Below are 16,105 nucleotides of genomic sequence, written 5' to 3'. Positions count from 1 at the left end.
GACCAGAGCATGACCTGGAGAGCTGGGTGTCTGTGCTGCAACAAGAAGGACAATAAAATCCATTGCCTTGGATTGTAAACTTAGGCATTTTAAGCATAAACAACCCACTGCCTACCAACTGCTTAGGTCAAACTTAGGGCGCTTTGCTTCCTTAAGGTAGAGACTGCGTAACAGCTCTGATGTCTTCCCCTGTGGAATGCAGTGTAGCTGCTTGCTATACTTAGTGTTGGATGATGTGTCAAACCCCTTGATTCAAACAATATTCAGGATGTAATTAGCATTGTCTGCAATGTTCTAGTATTAACTGTCATAAGAAATATTACTGAACATCTTACCTGTGTTAAAATCTTATTCACGTGCTTCGAACCTCCCTCCCAACACTTCTGTTGGCTGTAGAAGAAAAGTTTACTTAACAAGTAATGCATGTTTGCATGTATGTATATATATCACAAATACACGGACATGTTTGATTCTGTACTTTTTAACTTTTCTGTGTGATTTTTGTACATTCTGTGCTATTTCATTTATTTCAATGTGACTTACTGGGATACTGAACACTTCATCTCCTTTGTTAGGTTTTTGTAGTATTTTTACATTATTAATTGAAAGATGTGGGGGCCTATGTAGATTCTTTGTCATGCATATGAGCACATCATGCTCATGCACATCATCAGGCTTACTTTATTCTATCTCCATGAGTCTTAATTGTTTTGTGTCTTTTGCTTTTTGCACATATGCTAAATCACATACATAATGCTTTTGTTTTGGTTTTGTGGACAGATGACTCCCAAACTCTTGAGACCCTTTGTGATTCCCCTTGTCATTAGGAATACTTACATCAATGTATATTTTTAGAAATATTTACTATGCTTTGTGTATTGGAGCAAAATTAATTTTAAATACTCTTGGAGAGCGTGCACAATGTTTTGTTTATGTTGCTACAGTGGATTTTCATTCTTATTTCATTTAATTAATACATTTTTGCCCAACAGTAATACTGAGTTCTTCAAATGTTTAGCATCAGATGCTTTTGTCTTAGTCTTTTTCAAGGGTATTTTGTCCAACAAACTTAAGTCTTTGCTGTTTTAAATTGATTTTCAGGGTAATTCTTGGGTGTCTGTCACATTGTAAAAATACTTGTTGTTTGATTCTGAGGGGAAAGAGTGGGAAGGGACAATTTCTTAGGACCCATAATAATAGTGAAGTTTTGGTTTAGCCTGACCTCTGCTGGGTAAGTCTTGGACTTGGCTCTTCCTCCCTATCCCAACACAACACTGCTCTCTTTTTGTATGGTCAGTGACCTGTCCATGACCAGAAGTTCAAGTCTTGACTCTACAAGCACAGATTCACCTAAATTCAAGTACCTGATGTGCAGCTGAGGAGAGGATGTCCTTCTATTCTTATTGTACTTACTTATTTTTTATTGCAGTTGGGCACATAAAATAAAGGATTGTAAATCCTGCAAAGCCTTAAACTCTGTGTACTGAAAGAGAAATAAGATGCAAGAGAGATGGAAGTGTAAAATATATGCAGAATGAAATATTCTCCTACATTTTATACTGCCAGCAAATTCTGTCACTGAAATAATAGTGCAGCAAAGAAGAATCCAGATTATTAACTATTGTGTGCAAGAGAAACATCACATTTTAATTTGGGGAGTATGGAATAAATCATCCTTTGGGAGCCTGGGAGCTTTTATTGCCTCTTTTTGCAGAAGAGCCATTACCTTCCCAGTCCCTGTGTGGAACAGCTGTGTTAAAAACAACTTCTAGAAATGATACAGGAATTGAATTGATTTTTGTTTAAAAAATATCAACAAGGCAAAAAGAGATAGGAGTGATTCTTAACCTTCGGTCATTCAACCATTGTCTGGTAATGAGAACCTGTGTGTGTGTGTGTGTGCACTACAGAGTGTGTATATAAATGGAGAAAACTGTTGGTATGATAGGGCCTGTCCACTCTGAAATGAATAGTCCTGTCAGCAGCAAGGATGTAGGATGTTGTTTAGCATTTAGGTCACCTCTTTCTAGTGTTTTGATGTTAGTCTCTGTTTTCCCAAGACCTTGGGAGAGCAATGGGAATTGCCTATCATTGTGCTACCAAAATCTCCAGAACTGTCCTTCACCTAGCGGCAGGTGAAGTTCCTCATGACGTCTGCAAGGCGAGACTCAGTAATGTTTGCCTGAGGGTTGTTTAAGACAAAGCTGGGTTACAGGCTTAATACCTGTCATCACTAAGGATGGGAAAAGGGAAAAAATGGAAATGTGGGGTACCATATTCTCTCATGTCAGCTTGACTTGACTGAACAGTGCTGTAAGGGAAACGGTGTGCATTCGCTGTTGTGGCACATGTTCAATATGGATCTGTGCTGGGTGGTGGGGATGTAAGTGATACTTGTTTTATGCGGTGTTATGGAACTTCGAGAACTTGTTAAAAGCTGTGGCTATAACTTGCTGATCTTTTTTTTTCCCTGAGAACTGACACCTAGAGACCGTGAAACTAGCTTGATTTCTTAACAAGTAAAAACACTGGAAGGAAACGAAAACCTCAAAAGCCTTTGAGGTTAATTCTAGCTGCTTATACTCAGTTGTATTTTTCTTTAAATATGTAAAGTAAAGGATGTCCTAGTGCATGGGGAAATAGGGCTTCTCATCTCTAACTAGCTTATATTTCTTGTGTGGAGGTACAAGCTCTGCTATGAAGACAATGGAGTTCATGGAGGTGAAGTGTAATACCTGGTTGTGTATTCTCAGGAGACAGTATGCCTGTGTAACTAAATGCATAACAAGAAATAGAGATTGGTAACCCATGGAGGCAACCACTGGAAAATTAATCTATCTCTCAGGTAGATTACATGCCTAGACTGGGAGAGATAATGGATAGATATTAACAGGATGTTGAGCTAATTGCTGACACAGAGCTGGTTCCCTTTCTTTCTTGACTTTGAAGATTAATTACAACCTGAAAGTGGACCAAGAAAGAAAAATAAAATATTAAAAAACCCTCAGAACAATCCTACAGTCCCCAAACCTCACCCACCCCCTCCAAACCAACAAACAAAAACCTGAAAACAACCAAACATCCAACCCCAAAAAAAGTTTTTGAGAATCAGTTTTGGATACCAGGTTGTGGCAATGAGTCAAAGTGCTGCTGCCTGGTAGGAATTCTGACTTCCTCAGTAAACTGGGTAGAAATTCTTCCTCTCCACACCACCAGGTTATCCCCTGATTTGGAGTGCTGAGCAGCATTTGGAGGCTGTGGTTTCCACCCTGCTTCCAGTCCTGGCATATTCCAGGCCAGCAGCAAGGGCCTGTATCCAAACAGATGCTTGGAAAATGTGTTCAGGATGCTCAACCTATTTAGCAGTGGTTTTCATGTGCCACCCACAAAGGGCCATACCTTCATTTCCCATGGCCAGGTGAAGAGCTTGTTAGTTCTGTCTCTTTGGTCTGGATAGCCAAGGGTGATGATGCTTGTTTGCTTGTAGGTCTGCCCTGGTCATAGACTTGTCCAGTTTTGCTTTGAAGGAAAACAATTTTCTAGACACCTTCCCCTTTCAAATCCAGGACTTCATAATGCATGGTATCAGCATCTACTGGGAAGCCCCTCAGGAGAGGGCTCTCTCTCTCACTTTTTACTTTTTTGTTTGTTTGCCTTTTAGCTTAAATTTAAAAGAATTGCACCCATTTCCCTAATGCTGTAGATGTTTTTTCTCTCATGAGTTTAAAAACTGTCTGTATTTTTTCTTCATAACTGTTTAGATCCCTTCCTGCTCTCCCTCCACCCCTGCTTCCTTCATTTTCCATCTCATTCTGGAAGAACATTTCCCCTTTCTCATTATATTGTATGTGCTCTTTTGCTGTCCCCCATCACTATCAGCCCTCCCTCCATCCTTTCAGGCAGGATAGAGCACACTTCTAATCACCCGTACTTTTTATCTTCTTTCTGAATCTTAAGCACAGCTTTTCTGATCTCTCTGTGTGTTCTGGAGCAGAACATGCCAGGATCGGGACAGGGTGAGGCTGAAAGTAAAATCACTGAAGCAATAATTGAGAGTCATCTTGAAAGTAAAAAGTTAACTTTGTGATTCATTATCTTCTTTACAAGAGCTGGAAGGTTCTTTCCATGTTTGTACGTTTAAAGTGCTTGCATTTTGAACGAGCTCAGGAGATTATTTGAAGACGTAAGGTGCTGGAATGAGAGTTTCAAATTCATTGTTCGAGCATATTTATGTGCTTTGGAGTTGGGCATTTGTCGCACCAAAACATTTAAACTGCTCTCTGGGTTTTTTTGTTTTGTTGGGTTTCGGTTTGGTTTTTTTTCCTCCTTTTAAAGGGGTGCAAGGGGGTTAGTCAGAGAATAGGGATAATGGCTTTAACAAATGGAAATAGTTTGTGTGAATAATTCCAGAAGCAAGTCCTCATTCAAGCGTTATTAGAAACACATTTTAAATCACTTCCACTCATACATTGTTGTGTGCATCCTTTGGGTTTGTAATAGAAGGCGGCACAAAATTAACTCCCAGTATAAGGAATTCTCTTTCTGAAGAGATTGCATGGCAACATCTGTGGTACTCCTGAAAGATCATAATTTTCTTTCTCTTTTTTTTCCTCTTTTTTTTCCCTTTTCATATGCTCAGAATTTACCTGGATTTTTGTGGCAGCTTTCTACAAAAGTACAAAATCCAGTTAGATAAAGCAGAAGTTCAGGATGAAGTTTCTAGCTAAAATCCTTTTCTGCTTCTGAAAGTTTACCTGTGTCTTAGTTTACTGCACTTTCAAAAAGTTTGTGCTACTTTTTAATGGACATTTTATTTTTTTCAGCTAATAGCTGGTTAATGAATAGCCCTGACTGTTGCAAGGTTACAAGAATGATGCATCCAATACAAGAGAGGCATGGGGACATTTCCAGTGGTATGTCTACCTTGTTTTGTGAGACACTATTTATCATTAAATTGACATTTAAAACAGCTGGTGTTAGGTGCTTCACTTTGTGAGAGGCAGGAATTATGTCACAAGACTTGTCTCTTTTACATCTTGGTAATAGATAATGAATATTAAACGATGCTATTAAGGATCTGGACTCCAGTAAGAGGCAGTAGTAAGACTTGCAGATAATGTACTCTTGACAACAGAGCTCAGGCTCTCATCACAGAGATGACAGACAAATGCCTGAATGTTGTGTCCAGGTTTCAAGAACCTGTACACCAGTTGAATCCTCTTTTCACAATTCTTGTTTATTATTGCTATTTGATATGTTCATGTGCAGTGAGAAAATGACAGCTTTTCATGGGCTTTGAGCGTGGATGAGCTTTAAGACAAAACCCCAGCAGATCTTTAAAACAGTTTGGGAGCTTTTGCCATGCAGGAACCAAAACTTGTTTTTCCAGGGTATTTTTGTATACTTCAGAAATGGGTGATACAGAATGCTTTGCTTAGTATGATTTGTTCACTTCCAGAAAGGTTACCCTTTCTGATCCCTTGAATATCAAAGTAGGAACAAACTGAGGGCTGTTAGTCTCTTCCTACCTAAATGCTTGGTTAGGTGCTCCAGATCTTATTCCCAGGAGCAAATTGTCTGTTCCTGAGACTCCCACCTCATTCATTGAAGTTGCTTAATCTGCAGCATTGTACCAGGTCCAGCCTGACCTGAAAAACCCTGCTAGCTCCACATTCTTCCAGCAGCAAGCCTTTGCTGATAAGCTTGACAGTGTCCTTCTGAGCTGATAAGCAACTTGCAAGGTGGGGAGGATGAAATCATGCTCTAGACAACATTGCCATTCTTGTTCCTTTGCTTGTGGCATGATGTTATCAGTTCAGAATCAAGATTTGAAATTAAAAATAAACATTTTCAAAGCAGTCCTACTGCCCTGCAGGGGTTTCTCTTAATGCTTGCTCCTTTGTAGCCTGTCTTCCAGGTATTCAGATGCTGCTCCAGCTAACATCCTTCCCACAGCTGCTTTCTGGTAGGGGCCTGATTCTGAAGACAGAGGCACTTGGGGTCTTTGAGTCTCACCTCTTGCAACTGCTGCAGGTGACTGTTAAACCTTTCCATAAGTGATCCATTTTTAAACCAGATTTTGTCCCCGCTGTTCCTCTTAGAAGACTGTGCCATTACTCACTGCTGTCATGGCTAGCAGTATTGGTCTCAGTTCCAGTCTCGATTTTCTGTTTGCTGAAACTGCTGTTTTCTGGGTGATGCATGGTGAGTGTCTCCCCCAGAGCTGGCTGACTTGGATCCTTACTGTTTGTTCTGCCTAAATGCACACCTTAGCTTAAAGAATAGTAAACTTCTGTGGTGCAAAACTAGGTATTTTTTAAGGTTTACATTTTAGGTTAGAAGAAGAATTCTTGAGGCAGTGACATTAGATACTAAGTTTTTGGATAGAATCTGTTCTGTAGTATATCAGCTTTTTCCTTTTGGTTTCTTTTCAGTTTGTTTTCTGTGTGAGTCAGATGGACAAGATCTCTGTCTCAGACTTAAAATATTCCTGCTCTTTTCTTGAAACATTTCTTCAAGCTTTTTTTTTCTTCTTGTATGCATGTAATACTTAATGCCCTCCATCTGCATAACAGTGTTTTGTATATAATTCTGAAAACTCCCTTAGGACTGTAGACTTTTTAAAATGGAGCAATTTAAACATTTTCCACACAAACAGGCACTTGGGGCAAATGTCACTATAAAAATCGTAAGAATATTTGTTCGATATTTTCACTGGTTTTTGTTTGTTTTTTTTTCTTTTAAGACCTGCCTCTCCAGTCACAGTGGAAATTGCAAGTCAGAGAGAGTCAGCATGATTTATGTTTGCTGGCAGAGCAGTAAGAAGTTTGTAAGGCTGGGAAGGTAGACATTAATAAGAAAGAGAAACAACAGACAGTCTTCTCTGCTTCAGTCAACATGGTGCAGGTGTTGAGGCTGATGTAATGCTGTTGCTGCTTTCCTACTCTGAGCTGTACATACATATTTATAAACATATGCAAATCAATCAAGACTCGTGTTTGTAAGATAAATTAATAAAACACAGATTGAGGTGCAATGCTCCAATCCTGCTCAGACTAATGAAAGTTTTCATTTGAAAGTAATGTGTTAAGGTTCTCAAATTTCACATGAGGAAATACATGATACTGGATATTCTTGTAAGGACATATGTTGAAACTTGTTTTATAAAATTTGAGGCTTGTGTACAGCTGACTAGTAGACAGAGGCTCTATTTTGTGGAGGTTTTGGGATTCTAAGGAAATCGTTTTCTGATTTGAAACAGAGCTCCAAAGTAGACAGATTTCATGTGGAAGAAAATCCAAAACCCAGTATTTTTAGATCACATAAAACACTTAATTCCAGCAGGATCAGACTGGTTTGTTTCAAATTTGACTGTTTAAGTGTTTTAAATATTGCTCTACCTAATGCAGTCTTTCAGAACAAACTAATTTGAAGGGAGAGAAAGAAACACTTCTTGCAGGAATGCCGTAACAGGAAGTTCTGACATTTGTCAAAATATTTCTCCCTCTTTCTAAAATTAATATGCAAAAAAGTATGGTTTTCTGATACATTTTAGTGGAATTGTATTCTACACAGTAGGATGTCTGCCATTCTTTGTGACTATGTCATCTGTGTTTTGGGGAGATATTCCAGCAGTGGGTGGAGAAATGCAGGATTCTTCCTGTCTTCTGCATGTTATTTTCCACTAGAATGGTCAGTATCTGATGTCTAATAGACCATATTTCTTGGGAAACTCAATTATTGTAGGTGATGGTTTTTACCAAATCTTTGGAACTACTGGTGAAAATGGGTACATGCTGTCTCTGTAAGAACTATCTTTAAACACATTCTTGGATTGTGTGCTTGCTACTTATATCCTTGTTTATTCCAGCTGCGTGTCCTTACTTTGTTCAAGTCTTGATGGTCTGTCGGACATGACAAGCAAAAGCTTGCTTTTGAAAAACTGGCCCTTGGTAGTTGAAACCAGCGCTGATAGACCTGAACCCAGATGCCATGAAAATGAATGGAATTTAGTAAGCCTTTTTAAAGCCCTTTGAAAATTCCAGCTGTCACATGGACCTGCTGTCAGGATGGTGACTGTGTCAGTCATTTTAGTGGTGAATGGCCATATTACCATGCAGTTTTGTGATAACTGAGCAGTTCTTACCTGTAACTGCTGGCTCCCAGAGCAGGAGGTCCTGCTTCTCCATTGCCTGTGGCATACTGCCTCCTACTTAGCCCTGAGACAGGACCTCCTCTGTCTTAACAGGGCAGCCAGTCAGAGTTTGGCATAATTTTTTTTTTTTTTTGACAGAACTAGCCTTCTGCTAGGTTAGCTCCCTAAACTAACTCATGAGAGCAGATCAAGCAGTAGGTTGGGTAGCTCTGTTGTGCAGTTAGGCATCTATGATGAATGCTTTGGCAAATGATGACTTGTCTGTGCAAGGACTTTCATTTTCCCATGAACAAAGAAATACCACAGAATACCACGAGCATGGTGATGGATTCCTCAGGCCATCTGAAGCAGCAATTATGATATCCAACAGTATTTTCCAGATTTTCTCGTAAGGTTTTAGCACAGATGAATACATAATTTCCATCATGGATCTGATATGAGTGTTTCGAGGACAGTATGGGTATGCTTGGTCTTTTTATTTCCTGTTAACCCTATAAATGAAAGATTTCTGGAATGGGAGATACCATTTTGCATAAACTATTCAATAAGGTTTTCTAGGTACTTAATTTTCAAAATAAATGAAAAGAAGTCTAAGGGGGCCAAACTTATATCAAGGATATGGCAGGTACCAGGGGCTGTATAGGCAGGCCAGAGCTCTCTCTGACCTGGTCAGCTCTGTTAATGTGAGCTGAGTAACTGCTGAACCACACTGTTCAACACAGACCACAAAAACTATGTGAATGGTCAGTGAGCTTTCCCACATGGGCAGTGTGAAGCCAATCCAGATACATTTCTGTCAGTTCCAGTCACAGCACTGAATGCAGCTGTCTTGAGTAGCTTTCCAACATCTTGACCATCCATTGCTTTTGAATCAAAGCTGTTTTCCTGGTGCCGTTTAGGAACTAAACTAGCTTTCAGGAGTTACTAGTGTAGGGGTGTGCTAGATCTGTCCTGGAGCTTTTCCTGGTGGTTGGAAGAATCCAAGTGTACTGCTTGAGGAATTCCTGGAGTTCTTACTGGTAAGCGTAGGGTCTCAAATTTGGTTCTTGCTGTAATTAATTTGCTTGATGATTATTGGTTCAGTTCAGGTTGACATTTTTAAATCAGCATCTGAGAGGGTGAGAAGTTGGAACAAACTGAGTACCTAGTCCAGTTTAAGCTTTGCCATAATCTTTCCTATTTAGCAGTGAAGGAGAAAAGAGCAAAAACATTTGTAAGCTTACAGCTTCAGAATTTTAGTATCTGGGGAAATCCTGTATATGGAGGTAGAAGTTAGATGATTCCAGGATTTCAGTTAACAGAAACAATGTGGAGAAAGCTAAGGAATCCTTTGCTTTCAGATACTGCAGAAATATGTGAGCACCAGATTATTTTGTTATTTTCTTGAAATGTGAACAAGATATGCCAATAGAAATTATGGCTATTGATTATAAGATTATCATCCTCAAGCTAATAATCATGGCACATATTCTATGGTTTGTGCAATTTGGTTGAGCAGTTGCTAGTTTAGCTGTAAGCTATTGTCAGTCAGCTTGTTCTCCCTCATTGATTGCCAAATTCTTCCTCCTGTACTTGAGGGAAAAGGGAATCATAAATGTTTAATAACTGAATGTATGTGGTTGGTCCCAAAGTCAGACACCAAAACTGATAAAATCATTATGAGCTTTTTGTTTAATAACTGAATGTATGTGGTTGGTCCCAAAGTCAGACACCAAAACTGATAAAATCATTATGAGCTTTTTTTTTTCTTCTTTTTCCAAAGGAAATTTAAAAATAGCAATAATTGATGAGTATGTAAAGCTGAAGATTGCAAGGAGGAAGTGATCTTACTGCTTCCATGGCCTCACAGATAACGATTGTATCTGAAACATGTTGGCTCTGTCTGAGCTCGGCTGTGAAGTCCTTCGGGCAGTGCCAGTCTTCCAGCTGTTGTAAAATGCCAGACAGAGCTGTTGTCACCCACTAAAGAACAATTTCCTCATATTTGACTTGTAAAGAAAGCGAGGATGTCAGTGGCATTAGTGAAGGAAATACAACTGCCAGCATGTAAAGGTCCTGAAGATTGTAGCTTCTATGCTGAGTCTTGGCCTGGGATTTCCTGCATGTCAGAGGTTGCATGATCATGGGAATCTGCTCTTGCTTTTTTGTACTGCCTGGCATGGGGAAATTGGATTTATAGAAGAATTTTTTGGTTGGTTGGGGTTTGTTTTTTTCCCCACTCAGCTTTATTACAAAAGGGCAGTGCCAGTGGGCCTGTGGATATTGTGTGTGCATTTCCAGTGTGTAGTTGCAGGGTGAGGAAGATCCTAGCACTTGTGCTGCTATCAAGTAGTTCTCAGTCTTGCTTAGAGGGGTTGGCAATTGCCTTTCAAACTTGGTATTACTCTGCTGAGTTACCTTCTTGATCTTTTTTTTCATTGTTCAAGTGGAAAGTTTCTGTTTCATTCACTTTAGTAATGGTTTGTATGTCAAAGTTTGGAATTAAAGCATTTATGCAGCTTCCTGAAGTAATTAAAACAATGAGTGAGCTCATAAAGAGAGGAATATTGAAATTCAGGCTAAATGAGTGGTTAATTGGCTGCTAGTCCAATCTCAGCTCCCTCTGTGCCTGAGCGCTGGAGGAGGATGAGGTCATGGTGCTGATTCTTGACCAAAGCATGCTGCAGACCTCCTGTGTCTTACCAGTGTTTCTCCAGCTGTGTCCCAAACACCAAATTACTGTGACAGTAATACTGCTTTAGCTTTCTCCTAAATATCCATCAGCTATGTGTGGTTAGGCTGCGCATGTTGCTGATGCTTGTGGACCATGAGACATACCAGCCCTGAAAACCAAGGTGCCCATTTACACTTGTGAAGAAAGCCATCAGCCCTTCAGAGCAAAGTTCATTCTCAGGATCCACAGCAGGCACCTATTGTTACCCTGTGATTTGCCTTCATAAACTAATTCTCCTGCTTGCTTTTGATGAAACCAAGGGAGATGGAGAATGTGGTTTGATTTAGCTTTCTGATTTGCTCTATAGCCGTGGTTTTCAGTATGTGTTCTGATCACTGTTTTTACAAACCATATTTTGGTCATAAAACCTTCTGCATCCATTAAAGATAGAGGCAGTGGATCTTTCTACACTTGTGCAAAAAGTTTCCCTTACAATTGTCCTTTAAGACAATAACTGCCTTCTAAATATACGTGGCTAATCAGCTGAAGTTTTTGCACAAGTTCGGATTCTACCTCAATAGCAGCCAGAGGGGAGTATTTTGCTGTTGGTCCTTTGCTTGACCCCCTTAAACTCTAAAAACAAAACAACAGAAGCCTTGTATCAGTCATAAAGCCATGTTGAATTGTAAAATTGCATAAAATAGTTGATGGCTATTTTAAAGTACTTTTGAAGTGGGAGGTGATTTAGTTGCAGTGGCCATTCAGATTTATTTCTGACATCAGCAGCACACATCCCATCACACCAGTGCCCTCAGGAGGCAAAGGGGTTTTCATGCTTATACTGCTTTTTTGGAGTATCAAGCCCCCGCTGTGCCTTCACTTCAGGTAGTGCCCTCACTTTCTTGTGAGGGCAGAGTAGATGAATGGGATGGAAATCTGCTTTACCATCATGTAAAATCAGCAGCCTCAAAAACACAAAGCCCCACGACCTCAAGGCCAAAGAAACCAATCAATAAAAACCCCCTTCTTTTATTTTTGTTTCTGAGCTCTCCCTCTTTGGGATTTTCTGGGCGTTCCTGAGGCAGCAGCACACAGGGGTGCATGCCCTGTGGGAGTTGCTCATGCATCCAAAATGGCTGGGACGCGGGTGGCCTTTGCTGAAGGAGAACACTGCGATGGGTTTTGGTTGAAAACGTCGTGCAAAGGTGGGAGTAAGGCCCCATCTTCCGACTGGGCGCATATTGCTTTTTTCTCCCTGTTTCGGGGGCCCTAAAGCGTTGGCAGCTTTCCGTGAGGGGTTCGGGAAGGGAGGTGTAGGAACGGGCCCCGCGTTGCCATGGCTGCGAGCGGGCTGCCGCGCCTCGGCGCTGCCGGAGGTGCCGCTCGGTAGGTACCGCGCCCCCCGGGGCCGCCGGGCCGGGCCGGGCCGGGCCGGGATGGGATGGGCGGTCCTTCCCCGTTTGGCTCCGTTGCCCGCCTTGCTGCGCGATAAAATCTTCGTCAGCAGCACGGGCGGTGGAGGCTGTGCTGTACTCCCGCCTCGCCGGAGGGCGGGTTGTGCCGGCGGGGCAGCGCTTCCTCCGGGAGACGCGGATGGTGCCTTGCCCTGGGTACTCGGGCTTAGCGCGGGCTGGCTGCAGCGGGCCGCTAGGCAGTGACGGTGCTGCGAAAGGCTGAGCGTCTCTGCAGCGTTTCGGGTGCGCGGAGGCGGCCGGGGCGCCCCCGGCGCTGGCAGCGCACGGCGCGGCTGAGCGCGGGGGTTCGTGTCTCACGGCACGGATCAGCCCGGCCGCTCTCGACAGCCCTAGAAAGCTGCAGAGCCGAGTGGCAAAGCGAGTAAGTCTGGTCTATCTAAGCACTTCCTTTGAGGTTCTTCAGTGCTACTGCTGGAGGGCAAAAGAAACAACGTTTTTAAATAGGTTGCAAAATTTCAAAGCGTATTTAAAACACTGTGAAACATCTCGTTAGTCCGTCTGTGTTGTTTCTTCTCAGCGTTTTTAATAGTTGTCCTGCTGCAACATAGAAATATAAATTTTCCAGACTGGTGGGTGAGGCTCCAGGTGAATCTGCAAATCTGCCCACTGTTTTCTTCCAATTCTAGAATGGAAATTGGTATTAGTGCCTACACTCATAATGCTGAAAGTATCTCCTTCCATCTTCTATAAGCTGCAAGTAGGGCCTTACTCAAAAATCTTCCTGAAGTTGCAAGATACTCTCACACTGTACAATTGCTTGTACTGGTTGCATCACAGGTCAGATTGAAAATTACAAGCCGGGCTGTTTTAGGATTTTTAGATCTTAATCTAAAAATCTGGGACAGTCCCTGACAGATAAATTATGCATACATAGTAACCTGATGTGTTGGACCTGCTGCACATGTGAGGTAAGACTGTATGCATATAGTAGCTAGTTTCCAGACATCAGGTAGCCTGAGTTTCCAGGCGTCTAGAAAAGTGGGCAATTACTTCAAAAATATGGGAAAAGTCTGCATGTGCAAGCGTGCATGTGTCATAGGATTTCTGTGAATAATGTAGTAACTCTGTTGTCACCCGTTATCATCCTTCCTTTCATCCCTCCTTTCCCCAGCAGACTATAACTCTTTAAAAGCTGAAAATAATTTGGGCTCTGGATAGTTATGTCAAAGCCACAGTCATTCCTTGAAAGGCTAGGAAGCATTCGTTTGGTGACTGTATTTGTGCTATCCTTGATTTGCTCCATGGTGGGGAAGTGGGTGGATAAAGGTTTTGGAATAGTTTCAAACAGGTTCTGGAATTCTGTATTTTACAAAACTTTGAAACAGAGTATTCACTGGGAAGTAAACCAGATATTGTTGAAAAAAATAAACCACTAAGAATGTAATGACATTATTTGTACAAGTGTTTTATTCTAACAGCGATGTTTGTGGCAAAGATTCCTGTGACTGCAGACTTATTTTGCACTGAAGGTTCTTCTAAGTAATCACTGTTTCTGGAGTTTTAATCTAGTACTTTTTTTTTTCTGCTGTAACTTACAATGCATATTTTTTTCGGTCTTTGTTAGTAACATAGACTCTCAGTTTGGAATCATCTTCACAAATCCTTGTCTAAACAATAAGATGGGCTAGGGCAAGATATTTCCAGACTTCCTTTTGTATTTTTTTTCTAGTCACTTTCTGAAACTTATTACTAGCTTTGAACACTTGTGAATAAACTAACCAGCAGACCATTTGAGGGGAGTGGTCTGACTGATGTCTACCTCTGCAAAATCAAATGACTGAGGAGTCCTAAGATATGAAAGTTGTTTCAGAATTCATCTTCCATGTAGTAGCTCAGGAGGTAGTGCCTGCAGTTCATTCCATTGCTTAGGAGCTGTTAATGAAAGCAATACCTTATTTTACAGTATTATTGAAAAAAGGGTGCATGCCAGACAAAGACAATTTACAACCCATTTATTTTCAGCATTCTCCTAATGCCCATTATTTGGAGTAAAACGCATCTCCTGATGGACCAGCTTCTTAGTTCCCTTAATCCTGCAACAAAGTGATAATCCTTTATTTGTGACCTCATAGGCTGTTGCTGCAGAGAATGCTGTGATATCAGAAAGCCAGCGCTGTGACTTCACTGTTGGTGGAAGCCACAGTTGAAGATGACCCTCTCTGGAGGCCTGGGGGGCAGTGTATTATCCTTTTGGTATTCTGCAAGTACTTCCTAAGGAGCAGTATCCGGCAAACAGAATTGCGTAATGTCTGTCTACCTAGGTGATGAATGAGACAATCAGAGGCTGCATTTGAGGGGAAAATATGTGGTGATTATGTTTTACAAGGTAATTTCTGCCCTTGAAAGAAATTATGTTATCAGGAGGAAAAATGTCACTGGGAAGCTGCACTAGGCTTTTGCATCCTCAGTCTCCAAAGATATCCTGAAGAATACCAGAATTATATTCTCTAAAAGCAAGAACTTCTTACTCTGTATACCTCTTAAGAATATAATTTTGCAACCCCCAAACTTTTCTTGGAAACACTAATTACATCGAAACTTCCATCGAAAAATGTTTGTCAGGAGCAAGGCAACAGACATGTAAATCACATTCAAACCTCTATGCCGTAAAGTAGACTCTAGGCTCTTGTTTGTAAACTGAGGTATGAAGGAGATGTGACCAAGACTTTCAGGTATTTCCAGATATCTTACAGTCATGGATTCTTTTCACATTTGAGCGTGAGCTTTTGTGCCATGTTCCAGAAATGAGTGCCTAAAATTAGGCTTCTTAGTAAGTCTCGACTTTAAGAAGTACCAATAGTACAGCAGCACTGAATGGAAATAAAGGGAAATGAAAATCTACATCAGTTTTGAAACTCAAGCTGTGACTATTAGAAACAACATATGGCAATAGAAGCCACATTTGGCTCCTTTACTATCTCTGCCTTTTTCCATAACAGGAAGATTTTAGAGAAATAGTACTTGCAACTCTAAATGTCAGTGGTTATATACTCTTGAAGACTGAAGCTGTCAGAACCCAGAAAAAAAGTACTAGTAGAAAGTTAATTCCTTTGTTTAAGCATTTAGTTTTTGAATGCATTAGGGAGCATATGATGGAACAACAGGAAGACATATGCTTGCCTGTAACAAAACTAGTATTATATTTTTACTATTGATTATTCCATTTTTAACTTTCATCTTTTTATGCATGATACAAAAGGTCATGCAGATGAGTTTAGCAGGATTATGCATGTACTACCAACCCCATTGATAAAACTTCTGGAAGTTGTATAAGCTAAATCAGGTTAAACAAAACACTTATTCCAGAATAAATGGGTATTTACATAGGTATAATTACACCAAGATAGTTCTGACAGTAAATTAGTCTTTTAGACCAAAGCCCTGAGGTCAGTTTCTGTCTTATCCCTGTTACACCGATGCTCTCCAAATTATGTTCTGAGCATGTACCAAACTGGATGCTGCATAACAAATCTATGTTGGAATAAGTCAGTTAAATGCAGTACCCAAAATGAAATACCACAGTTTAAAGCAAAACTTCACACGTATTATGCATAGACTTTGCAGACCATGCAGGATGCTCTTTGGGTAGCCTCACATTTTCAAGTTCTTGTGCATTACACCATCTTTGTATGAAACTAAATGTGCATGTGTGTTTGAAGAGCTGCTCATAAAGCAGCAGAACACTTCTAAAGACAGTGTTGGTGATGACATGCTTAACTGCTTTCACGTGTTTTTGTTCAAACTGCCCAAACCATTAACATACTCCCTTAGTGATGTTACATGCGTGTATTTGTATGCACACTACTAATTTACTCTCAACTT

The 16,105-nt window shown here is 40.7% G+C and overlaps 1 protein-coding gene across 10 annotated transcripts in view; it reads left to right on the top strand.

Annotated features, from left to right (window-relative positions):
- The window catches only part of STOX2 (storkhead box 2), a 144,375-nt gene that overhangs the window by 93,507 nt on the left and 34,763 nt on the right, over positions 1-16,105 (top strand). For 2 of the 10 annotated variants that reach the window (XM_048303043.1, XM_048303038.1), the window contains exon 2: positions 4,824-4,913. The exons of 6 other annotated variants lie outside the window; for them this stretch is intronic. In XM_048303043.1, the coding sequence (XP_048159000.1) occupies positions 4,838-4,913 (76 nt within the window). In that variant the 5' untranslated portion in view covers positions 4,824-4,837. Of the gene's footprint in view, positions 1-4,823; positions 4,914-5,939; positions 6,034-11,925; positions 12,014-16,105 lie in introns of those variants that run through there. 2 more of the 10 variants (XM_048303047.1, XM_048303045.1) reach the window with 2 other exon arrangements.

The sequence above is a fragment of the Corvus hawaiiensis genome, chromosome 5 (assembly GCF_020740725.1).
Source record: "Corvus hawaiiensis isolate bCorHaw1 chromosome 5, bCorHaw1.pri.cur, whole genome shotgun sequence".
In the NCBI taxonomy this organism is placed as follows: Eukaryota; Metazoa; Chordata; class Aves; order Passeriformes; family Corvidae; genus Corvus; species Corvus hawaiiensis.
Note: the sequence above shows the minus strand (reverse complement) of the source record. Positions and strands in the feature narration are given on the sequence as shown.